The following is an 18,257-nucleotide window of genomic DNA, read 5'->3' as shown; positions in this document are numbered from 1 at the left end:
CATTCTCAATCGAGCCTTATGGTGTGTTTTTTTGTTTGATTTTTGACATTTTGCTGATAAAGTAGTTTGCAAACTCCAGAAAGTTCATTATGTTATTCAGCCAAAATTATCTAACAAACATCAATAATAATTATGATCTCTTACTTATTTTTAGTACTATAGGATTGAGAGATACGAACTATTGATCTAAAGTGGTGAATTCAAGATTTTTGCTGATGAATGACTTTATTATTCAGTAAAAATAATAACTAGAGCTTTGGATGACATTCTTATCACTAGACTAGCTACGGGTGGGGGTACTATTTCATTATTTTAATATATTTTATAAAGAGTGTAAAACTAAGAAGACCTCGAGACCCTGAACTTATACTAAATATATCGGTGGTCTATTGATCCCTGAATATAATATATTGTTAGCTAGGCTATACATATTTTGACTTGTATTAATTTATTATTTAATATTATAATAAAGGTAACTTAATCGTAAATGTACAATACTTTTAAATTTATTTAGATATAAGAATATACTCATGTCTTCATGTGAGTCATTATTAGAAGTGCTTTGTTTATATTAACAAATAAGCATTAATCATTTGAAATAGAGATATAATAATTAAAATGCATATCAATCATGTAAGACTTATCATAAAATATATCGTTTAACAAATGCATTTTCAAATGAAGCAAAATGAACAAAAACATTTACTGCATTTAAAAAAGTTTAAGATCTATTGTCATTAATAGACACTCAGAAACAGTGGTGGATCCATAAATTTTATTAACGGGGCTTTATAGATTAGTAAAAATAATATGAAAAAAAAATATATAAACAGGAGGGCTATAAGACGGTTTTACCACTAGGCTAACTTTTGATATTGACATTGAATCAATTTTTTATGTGTATGAAATATAAATAGCATAAATTTGAGAGGTGGCTCGAGACCCTTCAACCTATGCTAAATCAGTCGGTGCTAATGAACTTCTATTAGTAATATTGATATAAACAAAAATTTATCAATGCTATCGTTGATAGAATCTGAAATTTTATTATATTTTATAAATATATCGTAATAGTTTTGTCTTTACATCAGTTTTTTAATAAAAAAAATTTCTGAGAAATTATTTCTAATAATAAAAGAAAAGTATGTCTTTCAGCTGCTCCAATAATCGGAATTGGTGGAACTAGAGGTCTACTAATTAAAAATTAAGGAGCTGATTAAGCGACATAATCAGACTTTAACATTCCACTTATAAATATCTGTATACTATACTCTCATAACCGACACTTTTTTTTATTGCTTTATTTATTTATTAGATGTCTTTTATTGCTTCATTTATTCTCTTTATTTTTGTTTTATTTTTGGAAGAAAATATTTATGCTCTTCACTCTCTCTCTCTCTCTCTCTCTCTCTTTTTGTTTTGGAATTTGATTCGTAATCTACTTTACTCAAAACAGAATATTTAATTACTTTCTTTTATTTTTATTTTCATTTTCCTAGTTAAGATTGTTTGCTTCATTGACTGGTTAACTAGTGAGCAGTATAGTAGCTTTTTATTTTTGTTAAAGTGAGCAATAGTTCATTAATTATTGCCCCTTATGGACAGTAAAAATGAATATCCCTATTTGCACCTATATATAATGTTATATTTTATGCAAAAACCCTATATCTTTGGTTACCATCGAAAAATTCAGCATAGGCGTAGAGGTCAAAAATTCCTTCGACTTTATCTGCCTCTTTATATAATATATATCTTTATCTATAATCTATAATCTATAATATATAAAAAATCAAAATCGAAGAGAAACATTTCTAGACAACTTTATTCTTATCTACAGATTATTAACAAAATAAATGAAATGTTTGAAATCAAATACACTAAATTTATGAATTATTACTTATTATTACTGTAAACATGTTTTGAAACAAATTAACTTTTTAGGTTCCTTTCACAAAAAGTAAAATAAAATATGTGAATAATTGATGTAGTAATTGTGGCCATATTGCATATAATTGGTTGTTATAAATTGAGATTTAATTAAAATATAAACGTCCAATAATTACGATGGTCCAAAATTAATTTATAAAAATATAAAACTCTTTGACATTGTACATCAATCTTATCTTTTATTTAATTTGAAGATGGAAGAAGATGAAATTGAAGTTCGAAGATAAAGGTAAAAATTGCAATCGTTCCTAAATTTTCACATAAGGATTTATACAATGAATCAAGATAAATTTTAAATTAAATATTAATATTTTTTTTTGTACAAATTAATAAAAATAATTTCTATTTTTATTTTTATAAATGAAAATACACGTGCAAAGTAAAATGGACGTGGTAAGACACACTAGTATTAGTAAATGATCTAGTATCAATGCCAGTAGTTAGTTCAATGGTAAAACTATCATTCGGCCTCCTTTAAACTCAATTCAAACCTAAACAAACTTCTTTAAAGTTAACACAATACTTACCTTTGAATGTATGTTGGTCGGAGGAAAAAGATAGGCTTAACTACTACTCTATTTACTTCAACTAATTTCAATAAAACGTAATATCTTTTTTGTTATATTTAACATTCATGGAAGATATACATATTATGATACAAGAATTAAAATCGAACAAATTCAAAATATTCAATTACCAAACACAATCCAAAATACATATGAAACATACAAAGCATACGTAACACATTATAGCAAGTGATTTCGACCCTAATTAATAAAATGATATAGTTGGTACAGATCAATGTCAAAACATTAATTAAATGAGTATCTCACTTATTCTAAATTGAACTATATAGTATATTCGCCAATAGTTTACACGTTTTTTTTTTTTTTTTTTTTGGTAAAATGTTTCTTCAAACGGAAAGATTTAACAATCCCTTGGACAATGACAAAGGAATTAACATAATATGCATTAGTTAGATACAAACACTTGCATATGTACTTATACATTGTGAAATGGCAATTTTATTATTTTGACTTACTGCTCAAAAACAAAAATTTTGATCAAACATTTTTTGATGTCCCAATATATATTTTAGTTGAATATTCATATTAAAGTTAATAATAGAATAATAATAAAAAAAAACGACACTATTTATAGAATTAAAATACTATTTTAGTTTATATAGTTTAATGGTCTCAATTTCAATAAATCTTTAGTTTATAGTCTTAGTTAATTTTTATCAAATTTAATAAATAATAGTATGTGTAAAAAGTAACTATAATGTTAACATATTTTCAAAATTATTTATATTGAAAATGTTAGTATATTATAAAATTATTTGTAAATATTAAATTTAAGATTTATTAAAAATTTACAAGAATTAATTAAACATGAAATATAAAACGAAGAGGATAAATTTAGAATAAATTACATTGTACAAGTACAGGATGTATTATATGAAATAATGCAAAACACAAGGCAATTTAATCAATTTCGATCGACGTTCGTCAGATAAAACCATCTGTATTAAATCTAGTTTTATATCCAACTACTAACACAAAACCAACTACATATTTTCCCACTCGCTTTTGATTTCACAAAAAACACTATAATAAAACTTAAAATCCAACTTTGAACAATGATATCGTTTAAATTAAATTATCTTCACATATTTAAGCTTTAGGATGACTTTTTGAAATTTGGACGCACAAAAATCAACCAAATCTCTTCAATTTTGGGAGCAAACACATTTTTTCTTTAGTTGGAATGAACACAGGGTTTACGAATATCGAACTTCAGGCTTCCAAGGATATTTTGAAATTTAAAAACAAAACTCAAAACCTCGGTGTCAAGTTCGGCTGAAATAGATCAAGAAATGATGTTGAAACGATTTTTTAAAATTTAAGAAGAATCTCAATGTCGAGGTCGATCGAAATTGTTCGAGAAAAGCAAATTTACAAATCTTTTAAAAGTGTGCTACTTTTGAAATTTAAAACCAAAAGTGTGCTACTTTTGCTCATTTCTCTCCAACCTCCTATCCCACAACTATCATACTAGAAAACTGTGATTGACACGATATTACAATAAAAGATATGATCTCTCACTCCCGCTATATATATAGAAAAAATGATTATAAACAACTTCTGAAAATAATTATAATTACAGCAAAATATCACAACCTATCAATGACATAACGTAATAAACCAAATACACTACATATTATGATAGAAATAATCGATAGATTATGATATTTTACTATATTTTATTAATATTTTAATTCATTCGATTATATTGAAAATAACTCTAAGTATATACCATTCAACAAAAGTGAGTGAGAGCAATTAGAGGAGAAATGAAGGGTATATTAGCAAATGGAGCAAAAGAGTATATAGCTGGCAGCACAAGAGAAGCATGGTATTTCACTAAAGTGGAACTACTACATACATCCTCTTCAGTCTTCACCACAGCCAAATTCCCTCTCAGTACTTCTCATTCCTTTCCAATAATTCACAAATCCCTAGAAGAATTTAATGGAACTCAGAAAGTACAAACCCGATCCTCTTTCTCCCGCCTTCCTCCTCCTCCTCCTCCTCTTCCTCTCCATCTCCGGCCGATCCGCCGTCCACGCCTACAAAAACCACACCGTCGGCGATTCCCTCGGCTGGTTCGACAAATTGGAGAAACCTGCCGTCGATTACCAGAAATGGACCGCCGGTAAAACCTTCGGCCTCGGCGATTTTCTAAGTAAGTTCTAATTCCCTGTTTTCTCTATTTAATTATGCTTCGTGATGACTCTTTGCTCTCTCTGTTAATTCCTGTTATGATTTCGTAAACTCTCTCTCTCTGGATATTTCGAATTCTGTTTTTGATTTTTTATTGATCTTTTCACGAAACTTGAAGTTTCGGATCGCGAATTTTCTAAGAACTCGTAAATTTCAAGCTAAGTGATTCGATTTTTTCATCTTCGCTTTTGTGAATCCGCTCGTTCAAGTTTAGCATCTATATATTTGGTCATGAATTGAAAATTTTATTGTTTATCGTTTTCTTGAAAATGTGTGGTCCTTGTCCAATTTTCCTTGTTGTTTCAATCGATCTCTTTAGTTATTTTCGTGTGTTTTTTCTTTTCAATGTATCGATAACTGTTACCTGATTATTTATTTTCATTGAGGAAAACCAACAAAAATATATATATAATTGAAATTAAAAAAAAATAGACAAATTATTTATCCATGAAAATTAAAAAAAAAAAAAAAAGAATTAATATTTTATCAAATATTTTATTTTTTACTATTTCTCTATATTTTATTAATATTTTTTACCTTCACGGAAAAAAAAAACCTCTGAATTATCAAAATTACACCTCAATAGATTTTTAAATTTATTTTATGAGGCATAAATAGTTTTTTTTATTATTATCTTTTAAAAAATCTATAATAAATATCTATTTTCGTGTTTGTATTCTATTTATTTTAGTCTATATGTATGAAATATCCATCTTAGTACTTCAATTTTGATATATCATAAATCTAGTTCCTACTACGATTATATAAAAAAAACTAACTTTCACCATAGTTTTAAGAACAAATTTTACAGTAGAAAAACGTCAAATTATTTAAAAATAGCAAAGAAAAATTATTAATTTTGATAGATTTCTAAATTAATTTCATAGTAATTGAGATTATAATAACAAAAACTCAACCAATGTTTTATACTTAAATCACAATGGAACAAAATTGACTTTTGGCATCACTTTTTAACCTGACTCATATTCAATTGGTGTGAAAATTGGCGGTTTTAAATCATTGATTTGAATAATTTCCACCCATGTAGTTACAATGTTATCGAATAACAATAATAACGCGATGATGATTTCTATTATTAGCATTAATTCAATACTTTATAATGTTTGCGTCACATCAAATCAACCAATTTTATCATAATAATAATTAACTACTATATTGAGTAACTTTTCTTCGAAGGTTGAATTTTGTATATTTAATATTCTAAATATAAATATAGTAAGTAAAAAAAAAAAAGTATATGGTTTCTTTTCTGAAAATGTAGGTTCGATTTTCGTTAGTTTCGGATAGTAAATGATTGAAAAGAGAAAGTTCAATAATATAGAGAGAAACTCTATTTTGTTTCTTAAAATTATATATATATATATATATATATATATATATATATATATATATATATTATCCGGGTCAAAAAAATAAATAAATAAAAATAGATAGCACCAACCGTACGTACCCCATGTTGTTTTTTTTTTTCTTGGAGAATGATTTTGACAGCTAAACTAACATGACGGTGCCTATAATTTCCATATTGATTTTTTTTTTTTAAATTACGAACTTATTCATCCAACTTTATAGTTCAACATTATTTTCTTCTTAATTAAAAGCTTAGAAGTTTCCTTGCATCGCATTCGAGCTTGTTTCTTAATTATTTCATACTAATCTCAAAACTTTATACATATCAAACGTCGATCGATTAAATGAAGTTGTTTTTTCGATTAAACCACACATAGAATTAATTATGGTTGGTTTGGTAAATATTTAAACTAACTTTAATTATCGATGAGTAAAAATTTGGTCGGTCAATTTACTTCTTTAAAAATCATGTTAACATCAAAGGTTTAGAGGGCTGTCGATATTTTAAAACAAAGAAAATAATTACAATTAGTGGACTAAAATTGTAATTGGACTTTTACTTTTTGTTTCTAAATTACATAAACAATTTCAAAATTTTAAACATTTCATAGATAGTTTTAATATAAATTTAAATGTTTGGAGGTCTATTAATATTTGAAAGAAATCGATTGATTACAATTAGTGGACTAAGTATGTAATTTGACCTTATTTTTTATTTTTTTGTTTCTAATGTTTCCACCACTGCACGCAACTGTGGTATTTGTAAGCTACCTTGTACCACGTGTTGGGCTACAATTGGATGTTAATAGAAATGTCGGCAACGCACATGCATGAGACTGCGTGTCTTCCATGTGCCGCTTTGTTGTAAAGCTGTAAACTTTGAATGCCGTAAAAACTTTTTTGATCTTTTTTTTAGCACGAAAGGTTATCGCTTAATTTTCTTTGGAGTACAAAAATTTAGTGAATTTTTTAATCTTACAAATAATTGTTTGGTTAGATTGCAAATTTTGTCTCGTAGAGATCTAGAGTAGGTTTGAATCAATAAAAAAGTATTTTTCAAAAACTCATTTTTATTTAGAGATACACTATTTTTCTAAAATATGACTTTTTCTTTTTTAATAAAACACCCGAGCATGAATTCCATAAAATACCTTTTATCAAATTAAGAAGAAAACTAAATTATAATTTTAAACAAACATCACATTTTACTAGTGTTTGATGTCATCAAATTTTACGTGTTCGGGAATTTGAAAAATGAAGAATATATTTGATAACTATTTTTTTTTTTTTGTCTTTTAAAAATAAGCTTTTAATTTATCACCATTACTTCCCTCCTTAAGCTTATAGTTCAATAACAAAAGCAAAATATAGAGATATTATTGAAATCAAAGTAAGTTTTTGAAAACTAAAAAGATTATAGTTAAAAAAGATATTTAGAACAATAAGAACTATTATTAAAAAGATTATAAGAAACACGTAAAATTAGAAAGAAAAAAGAAACACACACACAGATAAAAAGTCACGTAGTTATGATCCAATAGAGTCAAAGTAATTCAAAATATTTTGATTGTATCAAATTTTATATCTATTACATGGAGAGAGAAAAATTCGTGAAGTTGAGAAAATTAAAAGCTTTATCTCATAATTCATAATCATTTAATTCTTATTTTTCAGTTATCTAATAATCATGCTTATTTTATTCTTTAGAGAGTAGTAATGCTGCTTAATCTTCTTCTTCTTCTTCTTCTTCTTCTTCTTCTTTTCAATAGACTAATTATTTGAGGATTGAAAACAAAACTTACAAAGAACGTTGTGATATTCGTTATTTTGCAGTTTTTAACACGGACAACAATCACTCGGTTGTGCAAACATACAATTTCACCACATACAAACTTTGCGACTACGACGACGCACCAGAAAACGACACGACGGAATGGTCCGCCGCCGATCCATCAGCAACCACTCCCTACGCCGTGATGGTGGCTGTCCCCTTGGTTAAAGAAGGCCCCAACTATTTCTTCTCTGGCAACTACGACGGAGAGCAATGCCAGAATGGGCAACAATTCAAAATAAACGTCACTCATGGACAGGGCCTCCCTAAAAGCATGGGAGATCCTTCGGACGAAGCTCCGGCTCCGGTAGTTCCCGACACCGGCGATCAAACCGAAGCTGCACCCGACACCATTGTCCCTTCCAGCTTCGACAATCCTCGAAACGATGTCGCCGATAACGATAAGGAATCTTCGAGCTCCAATTCTATATCGCTTGTTTATTGCTTCAAGTTTAATGAGTTCTTCTTCTTGTTAATTGGTATTGCCTCTGCCTGCTTTTTGTCTCTGTACTGAGTGATTTTGTTTTTAATTTATTACTATATTTATTTTCTATTTAATTGTTACGTTCTTCAATATTCAAATAATGTGGGGTTTTCTTTTTTCTTGGTGTTCAAGCAATACATATACTATATATAGTTAGCTCGTAGGTTTTATTTTAGGGGTTTTTCACTCTTTTTGTGCATTTATATACAACACTATACATGTAATAATGGATTGATATAATTGATAGTGATTTGATGTTTTTTCTCTCCCTCCACTTGGCCCCTTCCCTTCAAGGTTTAATCATTTTTCTCATTTTTTGCTTTCATTAACATACACTATTCTTTGATTAACATATATTGACTTCATTGGAGTTTGTGAGTCAAACATATATATCCTGGAGTGATCAATAATAATACTTCTTGAATTGTAGTGTATAAGTTATAGATGTTAATTAATCATATCTTAAACATTCAAGTCTATTTAATTTTGAATTTAAGATGGATATTTGTCACTCGTTGAAAGAAGCTGGATAAAAAAAAAAAAAAAAAGAGTATTTATAACGTCGATGTCGAAATTCATATACGTATGAGTTAAACCATATTTAGTTTTACGTGATAGTAACAGTAAATTTGTTTTACAAAGGAAGATCAGTATGATCTAATAAACTTATTGTACACCATATTGTGATACTTGACATACAAGCATGAATATCAGTGCAATACATCGAGTATTTGTGAGCGGAAGAATGAATTTAACTTTCTTTGGAGTTTATTAGTAATATGTGTTTATATAGGAGTGATTGATCTAGATTGTTAGGATATGGTTTCAAAGATAGCTTTGGATCAATTATCATCCTCTACAGAAGCCATATGCCCAATTTCATGTTTGGCAAGGGTTAGCCTCGACTAAGCACCTCCTCATAGCCTACTTTAGTCCCAGGGTGATGCTTTGGGTTAAGGCATATACATGCATGAGACACGTTCTAATAGTTATCGCAATGATACTAAATATATCTTCTCTCTTCAACATTTGAAATATTATAGAAAAATATTATTCAACACCATCAAAAGGGGTATTTCCATCTGGAAATTACATTAAATCCTATTAATGAAATACTAAAAAATTTAGACAATTTTTGAAAATGTATTTGATATCTAAATATCCCTTGTTCTTATAGCGGCATTTGTGGGCTGGACTGAAATGATTTGGATGTATAAATGGGCCCATAAAACTAAAGCCATTAGGTCATTTCTTTGAGTCAAAAGGCCCAATTTCTTCATACTTTTTGGGCTTTCCTAAATAAATAGGCCCATAATTTGAATTCTTTATCTACTACGATAGACCATTACTATTTGTACTTATTATATGAATATTTTGAGCAAATATTTTACACAAATGTCTATGTTGGTCTATCGCGATCAATCGTAGGTAGATTGTATATTTTGCTGTATTTGAAAATATTTTCAATCTTTTTGCTGTATATAAGAATTTTCTATCCCTGAATTTTTATAGGTTTTGTTGTATTTTGTTAATTTTATAATTTTTTTTTGTTTTCTATTTAATATTGATTTTTTAGTGAATCCTTTTATTCCATCCTCTTTCTTTCAATATTTTGACTTCGGTGACAATTTGAATTAACCAACATAAACTTGGCTTATGTATGATTTTAAAGGCAAAAGTCTATAGTTCAAAATCACCACTCCAAGATCTTTAAAAAAACAGAAAGAAAGAAAGAAAATGTGAATTATTAATCATCGGTAGCAAACAAACTTTGGGAAGATTAAAGTTGTAAACATTGAAGTGTTAGTCACGTAAAGACATACCTTTTTCTTCAAGAAAAATCTCACACACCATAAATACAAACACAGCCATTTAAAAGACCAAAAGAAAAAGAAAAAAGTACGGCGCCGAAACAAGGCCTTGTTCCTCTGTGTAAGCGCAATCTGTCAGACTTCCATCTCGTGTCAACCGCCTGACGTTTCGCGCGTTATTTATTTTCACCCATCACTGCACTAGAGCTCAACAATCTTCTGAAAATGGCGGAATCATCATCCACTTCAAAGTCCGATTTGCAATTAGAAGAAATGCTGGATCGAATATTGACGCGCTTGGCTTTGTGCGACGACTCCAATCTTCAATCCCTTCTTTTGAAAGTTCTTCCTGCCACAATTTCATCCCTTTCTTCGCAGGCCATATCTGTCCGTAACAAGGTTTTGTAAATTGTTTATAGCTGTTATTTCTCTTGAAAATCCGTGTGTTTTCAGTTACTGGGTTGAGCTCAATTTTGAAGTTTGTGTTGTTGAATATGATGTTATTCTACTTATTGATTTGTATATAATGTTTACGTTATTGTAAGTTTTTTAGTTCATAAGCGTTTGGTGTGACACCAGTTAGATTTTCCCCCCTTCTCAAGATATGTGGCGTTTGACAATGAGCTATGTATTTGGCATGTATTATGATGAATTTTAATTGGCCCTTTTATTTACACACAGCCTATTGTTTTGATAAATATACCTTCAATCTTCACATTATCAACTGTCCTTCAGGCTTGTGAGTGCTATGAAGTTATTTCAACCGAATTCTTTTTTATTTTTGGAGCAGCCAAATTCAAATGGATTGTATACACGAGTCTCGTTAATATAAGAAATTTTGGTAAACCAGGTTAATTTCTTTTGGGATCTTGTATTCTTATTACAAAATGAGCTTAGGAAGAAGTATCAGTAGTGTTGATTTCAATTGGGGCATCGCGACACCCCTGTGGCCGTGCACCCACATCCCAAATACAATGCAATGCACATTTGGCACACACTTGGGGTGTGGACGCTGACTAGAGGCCCATGGAGGGTGGGGAACACGACGATGAAATGTGCCTGTTCGGATTAAGGCTGAGTGCCATGGGGGCATGATTGTGAACCTCATTGGATACCAGACGTTGCAATGCTGCCCAACACTCAATTCAATTTTTGCTTTGAGGCAGGTGGTAGAGGTTTGAGGTATGGCTAAGGATGCAGGTAGGATTGTGTTGGGGGCTAGGGTGCCAAAAGCGTGCGACCCTCCAACCTGCCAGAGTGTTGCTCCGTGTCGAGCTAGGCGATGATTCTTTAAAACAGTTTTGGAAAGACATTTAGTAACCGAGTGAACTCCCATTGTGGCTACCTTTTGCTAAGGGCGTCTGGTTTCACAATTTTTTAAACATGTTCGTCACATAGATGTCACTAAGATATTAGTGCTATGATCGAGGAGTTCCTCCTCAATTCACCTTCTGGGGAGAAAGAAAGGTTGTTTTTTATGGTTTGCTAGGGTGTGCGCGGTATTATGGGTTTTGTGGGGTGGGCGGAATGGTAAGGTTTTTAGGAGAGTGGAGAGGGATACTTGGGACTTGGGAATTATGGTCCGTAGTTCATTCTCATGTCTCTCTTTGTGCTTTGATTTTGAAGACTTTTTGTAGCTATTCTATAGGTGGGATTTCACTTAGTTGAGAGTCCATTCTTTTAGAGGAAGCTCTCCCTTTTCGTGGGCTTTATATGGCCATAAGTCCTTTCATTTTCTCTCAATGAAAGTGGTTGATTTTAGTCTCTCTTTTGGAGGGTTTTACGTTGTCAAATAATGAAAGAATTTTCAAATATTAAGAGTCTTTATCAACATTTGTTTTAGTCTTTTTCCTTGCTGTATTTTCTTGTTTATGAAACATTACAGCCCAAAGAGTTAGCTGTTGTCCATGTGATATCAATTTCCTTCTGAATTGTCATTTGTGTATTAACCCCCCTTTTTCCTATTGAGCTTGATAGGTTCTGGAGATCTTGAGCCATGTGAATAAGAGAGTGAAACACCAATCTCACATTGGTTTGCCGTTGTTGGAGTTGTGGAACATATATTTGGAGGCCAATTCTACGTCAATGGTCAGGAATTTCTGCATTGTGTATATTGAGATGGCATTTGATCGTCTAGGTCCAAAGGTATATGCATTTATCTTGTCTATTTGCTACTTCGAATTTTATTTTGTTGATCGGTAATTGGGAGAGTTAGTTGTGCTACCAAGTTCCTGACATTTCTTGCACAGGAAAAGGTGCACATGGCCCCTATGGTTTTGGCAAATATTTCGAAGCTACCTTCTCAGCATCAAGATATTGTTTTGCGGATTGTTATTAAGGTGGACTATTCTATCGATACCTTTGGGTTGTAGCAATATACTGCTGTTCATATTTATATCTTTTTAAATATTTTTTATTATCTATAAATGTATCTTATTATTATATTTTTATATTAATAAGATGACCTCTTGGCTGATATTTGTTTCTTACATATTTTGATTTATAATCTTTTTTTCATCTCTTGTCAATTTAAAAAAATGTCTTTTATTGATGGAAACTAATTTAATTTACTTTTTCATTCCTTTTTCTTTTTTTCAATTTCAAATGTAGTTCTTGTGAGGTTTTCCACATTGTAATTTACATGACAAGATGATTGAAACTATTATTACTTGTAGTTTTTTGGGGAGAAATCCATCTTGTTTCAGCTGCCTAGCGTTTCACACGTTAGTTTTTCACTTGTCGTTTTTTGGGCATAATTTGGGCCATATGGAAGGTTAAGAACAACGTATTTTTGAATGAGAGGAAAATATGGCTGAAGTGTGTATACAAATTCCATGTTACTGCTTTATGTGATCTTGTTTATTTGATTAAGGAGTTTCTTCTGCTTCTTCATTGAATTGCTCACTTTGGTTTATGATGGGATCAAGCCTCTTCACGATAGAAATGGATTGGTTTTATTTTTCCTGCTTAGTCCTTTTTTCCGTTTCTTTCCTATGTACTTGCCGTGGAAAATTGTTCTTTCTTGGCATAATTGGAAAATCCACTTGGCATAATTTGGTTTCCTTGTTCTTTGAATTGTTCCCCTAAGACATTTCTGCTCTTGAGCGAGGCTTATTTCCTGTTTTCAGGTGATGGGTGAATGTCATTCCCGTGAAATTGACGAAGAAGTTGCTGCTAAATATAGAGCGCTGAATATGTCCCAGAACCAATTGCTCTTCCTTGACTTTTGTCTTCACACAATGATGTATCAACCTTACTCTGAAAGGTTTGAAATCTTTTGAGTCAAGCTTTTGTACTTATGCATCTAAATACTTTAATTTAATGAAATATTACATAAAATTTATGCTTTATGATTTTTTATAGTGAAGGATGCCCTCCTGGACTTTCAATTGCTCAAATGAAACGTGTTACTGGAAAAAGTCCTTTAAACAACGATGCACTTCTATTGAGAAAGGTGATTTAGTCTAATTGAAAACTTGACCTGTTGACCTGAACAGTTTTTCCTATTGTAATAATTGAAAATTACATGGCTACCCATGCATTTATTTACGCTCTTTTACACACTTGCCTACTAGAAAAATAAATAATTTTAATATTTTTTTGCTAATCAATGAAGAAGCTAAGGTATTTTATGATTTTTTCGCAACAGTTGGGCATTTTGAATGTTTTAGAAGCCATGGAGCCAGCTTCAGAGCTTGTTTATCCCATATATATTATTGCAAGTGTAGACTGGTATGTATTTGTTTCCCTATAATAATTGACTGGTATGTATATGTTTTGGTGCTTATGGGGTGTCAACCTAGTTAAGATGTCCGGGTGCACTTTCTGATCTCCTAGTTTTTCTTTTGCTTGTCTAGACTTTTTTATCATGCTCTTTGTATAATTATCTTGTACATTGAATTCTTATTATTAATAAAGAAGTTTGTTATGCAAATCCTAACGTCAAACAAAGCACAAAAGGAAAAAGTTTGGACAAACACCATGGTGAAGCTCTGAAAAGAGATCCTCTGCATAGTTTGGTTCTAGCCAATGATCTCCAAGAGAGACATGTGTTTCTAAGTGAACAACCCTGGCCCTTTCCAAGATCTGACTTCTCAAATACAAGGGGGAAGCAACCTTCACACATGGATGTGAACCCAATCGGAGACTATCCTTTAATTTCTTCCAAAATTGAGATCTGAGAATTCTAAATATTCTAATATTATTGTAGGTCTGTAATATCAAGAGTTAGGGTTATATCATTCAAATGACTCTCCTCCCTTCCTTCCTTTCGTCCCTAACCACACTCCGACTCCCTTTTTCTCCTCCGACATTTGTCATCCTTCTTCTCTGGTAAGTTCCCTAGAGCCCGAATCTTCTTGTCCATCCCTTTTTCAGTAGTAGTCTGGTTTTGGGGAAAATGGAAGTAGAAAGATGCAAAGTAGTGAATGTCCCTTACTGTATTTGGTTCGACAAAGATTACTTCCATATAGAAGACGTGGAAGCTCGGAAGATCTTGTCATTATCAAACACTTAAATCAAATGGTTCTCGAAGGAAATTTTTGAATTCTTGCGTGGCCCCCAGAATGGTTTTTTTCTTTGAAATGGTTTGATGATTTTGGAAGTACAAGACTCTTAAAATTTAGGTCAAAAGTTGGTTGGGTTATGACGTGTAGCTTGGAAGAGGAACAAAAGTTTATCCTTCATCCATATTTGTTCGGGTGTCTCTTGACAAGGTTGGAATTCCTTTCACAACATGTTGGAAAGATTCTTGACGAAGCACGATTATTCGAGTTTCTACATAAATCATCTCCAGACCTCCTTGCAGCCCCCTTCCGAATCATTAAGAGCAAGTCATGCTGAAAAGGTGATGCTTAACAGACCCTCTGTTCAAGAATTGGTAAAATGGAGCATTTCTTCCCCTATTATGACCTCAAATTTTCAGAATGCAACTTAGCATTGGATCATTAAAAATCCGGAAGTTTTAAAAGAAGACTTCGATAATCTATGGATTATTTCAAGATTATTTGCATTTGATGATCGGAAGGAAATTAGAAAAACCTTGGAAGATCTTTTTCAATCAAAGATTATCATTAATCCATTGTTTATAGAGAATGCTTTGATTAAATTGGATGAAGGGTCTCTAGAAGAGTTTGTGGGACATAAGAGGTATGGCAAGTAATGGGTCCTTTTCATTTAAAGTTTGAGAAATGGAGTAAAAGTAAACATAGCAGACCATATGTTATTGAAGGCTATGGAGGATGGATTAAAATAAAAAACCTCCCTCTTGATTATTGGAGCAATCAAACGTTCAAAGTTATAGAAGATCATTTTGGAGGTCTGGAAAATATTGCTTATGAAACACTCAATCTTCTAAATGTTTCTGAAGCAAAGATTCAAGTAAAAAGAAACCAATGTGGTTTTGTACCAGCTACATTAGAAATAACAGACTTTAATCGAGGGAATTTTTTCTTACACTTTGGTGATTTTGAACAGATTGAGCCTCCTCCACTAACTAGGGGCCATTTATCATTTGAGGATTTTTCAAACCCATTTGACTTGCAGAGAATAAATCAGGCTTTAAAAGATGAAGGAGTCGTTGATGATTCTTTCTTCCTGGGAGGGGTGGAATATCTAAGATCAATCCAAAAAATTCCTTCATATACAAGGAATCCTTTTGAAGCTTTGAAATAGGGAACTCACCGGTTTTTAGCCTCGCTGGCGCCGACTACCTCCCCTGAAGTGATGGTGGTTTTAAATTCAGACTCCAAGGAAAGTAGTGTGAACTTGATTGGATTCGAAGAGCCACATTTGAGAATGAGAGAGAATAATAAATTTTGTTTTGAAAGGAACAAGAAAAAAGCTGGTGTAGAGTCACTTTTAATGAAGAAAGAGAAAAATCTGACTGTGTCAACTTTTACTGCTGGAAAGTCTCCTCAACCAGCCAGCAGCCCTCTTTTTTGTGATCCTCTTTCCTCCAATCCTATGAACAAAAAGCTATACTGAAATTATTTCAGCTGCTATTTTCCAAAAGAAACCAATGGCTGCTGCCCCTATTAACCCTTAAGCATCAGCTACCATCTCCTCTTCTTCTCTTTTTTCCTCATCAAAAGGCTCTCGAGGAAATTTGAAAAGAAAGAATTATTCCAAGATCTTCCCTTATTACCTCAAGCCATTTCCAAAAGTATTTTATCTGAAAGAAGAAATCAAAGAAGATCATGGAAAACAGTCCTTAAAACCCCAGATTTTAAATGATCAAGTACCCGTTTTGCTTAAGAAAAATTCTGCCCATTCTCTTTCATCAACTTTTTCCAGCAGCTCCAAGCTATTTGGATAGGCTAATCCTGATTTATTGGAAGTCGGTTGTACCCAAATTCTAGCCCCAGCCTGTTCTTCTAAATCATTTTCTCATCATCCCCACTCTACCTAGTTTAAGTACCCTGAGTTCTCTTTGCCTAACTCTAAGGTAAAATTTTTGAAGGGCTCTCCAAGCAAAACCCCTTCTAATCAATCCAACAAGAAGGGTGAGCCTTTTTTCCACTCTCCTTTCAGCGTTAGTGGTGAGGAATTGGAGCATTTGGATAGGTCAACCGAACTTGAAAGTTAGAAACATTTTGAGCCTCTAGAAACCAATGCCCTGTTTTAATGTGAGGAAGAGCCAGGATCCGCAAAGTTTTCGTCTGCGACTCGTTTTTGTCCCCTGTCTTGCGAAATACCAGATCATTTAAAATCAATAGTAGCTGATCGTGGAATTATTCTAATTTGATTTTTCAGCAGTTTATTGTATTTTTCCTCTATGTAAGACGAACATTAGTCATTCTTGGATTTTCCTTCATATGTGTGGCATGTAAATCCTTCACGCCAATGCTGAATAGCAGAAGACTTCTTCGAGTTTCCTTTGGATTATGGATTATTTTGGTCAGGCAGTTTCGAGGCAGGGGGTTGCATCGCATCTTCTTGAGAGTTTTTAGTTTTAATTTAGTTCTTTATGAGAGGATTTTGCATTATGCTTTGTAATTAGATTTATTTAGATATGGTTTTGTTTAGCTTGATCTCTTCTATGTTTAGCTTGAATTTGTTTCATAGCTTTTTGGTAGAGGTAGTCTGAATTCTCTTTTCTTTTGCTCTTAGTATAATACTCTTGTACTTTGAGCTAAAGGCTCTTTTATTAATAATAATTTAAGAGGCTTGTCTTCTTTTAAAAAAATAAAGAGTTGTCCCTGTTTCCAAAAAAAAAAAAAGCTCATTTCTCAGATTTGTTAGGAATAGGATATAGGCTTCAAAATGGGAAAATAATCAGACTTCAGGAGGATTTTTTAATTGACTCCATCCCTTCACATCCTCTCTGCTGGATATATGGACGATTTCAAATAAAATGGAATTGGTGATCAGCACTGTTGGAGTGAAGAGAGGTTTAATTGGGGTTTTGGTCTTATAAGAAATTTTTTTGATAGAGAGGTTGAAAGTTGGATGCATCTTAGAGATAAAGTAGAAGTTGTGAGAATTTGTTCTTATGCGCAAAATTACTGCTCAGTTCCTTTTCCAGTGAATAATAGGTTCGAACCTAATACCAACCAAAATGCATGTTGGAACCATGTCTATTGGCATGGCAATGTTAGTGAAAATGATGGTCGTACGTAGAAATGCCAAGCCCAGGACTCTGAGAGTTACTGAAATAGTCCAACAGATAACCCAGACCTTAAAAGAAAAGAAAAATGATTTTTTTTTTTCCGATTAAATACAATTTGGATATTACAAATTAATTTTTATTAGGACTGAGAAACTGCGTTCAAGACAACTGGAAAAAAAAATGAGGCAAAGTTTCGAATAGATTGTAGTCTTAATTTTACTCTAGTTCTTTTGCTGTAATTGTTTTTATCTTTGCATTCATGTTTCCTCTGACCTTGTTTCCCTGTTTGCCTAAATAAAGTCACGATGCAGTTGTCAAGAGAGGGGAGGAGCTTCTGAAGAAGAAGGGTTCCGCCGCTAATTTGGATGATCAACGTCTTATAAACAAACTATTTTTACTATTTAACGGTATGGGAAGT

The 18,257-nt window shown here is 31.8% G+C and overlaps 2 protein-coding genes across 8 annotated transcripts in view; both read left to right on the top strand.

Annotated features, from left to right (window-relative positions):
* The first annotated feature begins 4,360 nt into the window (after positions 1-4,360).
* LOC103491450 (cucumber peeling cupredoxin) lies at positions 4,361-8,688 on the top strand. Its single transcript, XM_008451397.2, has 2 exons — positions 4,361-4,695; positions 7,938-8,688. Exons 1-2 carry the CDS (start codon positions 4,482-4,484, stop codon positions 8,447-8,449), a joined length of 726 nt encoding a protein of 241 aa, XP_008449619.2. The 5' UTR covers positions 4,361-4,481; the 3' UTR covers positions 8,450-8,688.
* A 1,596-nt stretch (positions 8,689-10,284) lies between these two features.
* LOC103491455 (uncharacterized) overlaps positions 10,285-18,257 on the top strand; it is a 37,933-nt gene continuing 29,960 nt past the window's right edge. For 6 of the 7 annotated variants that reach the window (XR_007821111.1, XR_007821112.1, XR_538069.3 and 3 more), the window contains exons 1-7: positions 10,287-10,629; positions 12,208-12,375; positions 12,480-12,569; positions 13,359-13,495; positions 13,594-13,684; positions 13,880-13,962; positions 18,140-18,246. Coding sequence is in view for 2 of the 7 variants with exons in the window: in XM_051085119.1 (XP_050941076.1) it covers positions 10,456-10,629; positions 12,208-12,375; positions 12,480-12,569; positions 13,359-13,495; positions 13,594-13,684; positions 13,880-13,962; positions 18,140-18,246 (850 nt within the window). In the remaining 5 variants the exon portion in view is untranslated. Of the gene's footprint in view, positions 10,630-12,207; positions 12,376-12,479; positions 12,570-13,358; positions 13,496-13,593; positions 13,685-13,879; positions 13,963-18,139; positions 18,247-18,257 lie in introns of all 7 variants that reach the window. The other variant, XR_007821113.1, reaches the window with a different exon arrangement.

The sequence above is a fragment of the Cucumis melo genome, chromosome 5 (genome assembly GCF_025177605.1).
Source record: "Cucumis melo cultivar AY chromosome 5, USDA_Cmelo_AY_1.0, whole genome shotgun sequence".
NCBI lineage: Eukaryota > Viridiplantae > Streptophyta > Magnoliopsida > Cucurbitales > Cucurbitaceae > Cucumis > Cucumis melo.
This window is presented reverse-complemented; position numbering and strand designations above follow the sequence as displayed.

Bases quoted from the DNA above. Each gene is read 5' to 3' on its own strand.
- LOC103491450 (XM_008451397.2), top strand. From the start codon at position 4,482: ATGGAACTCAGAAAGTACAAACCCGATCCTCTTTCTCCCGCCTTCCTC. The intron at 4,696-7,937 runs GTAAGTTCTAAT...GTTATTTTGCAG, and splicing joins CGGCCTCGGCGATTTTCTAA to TTTTTAACACGGACAACAAT.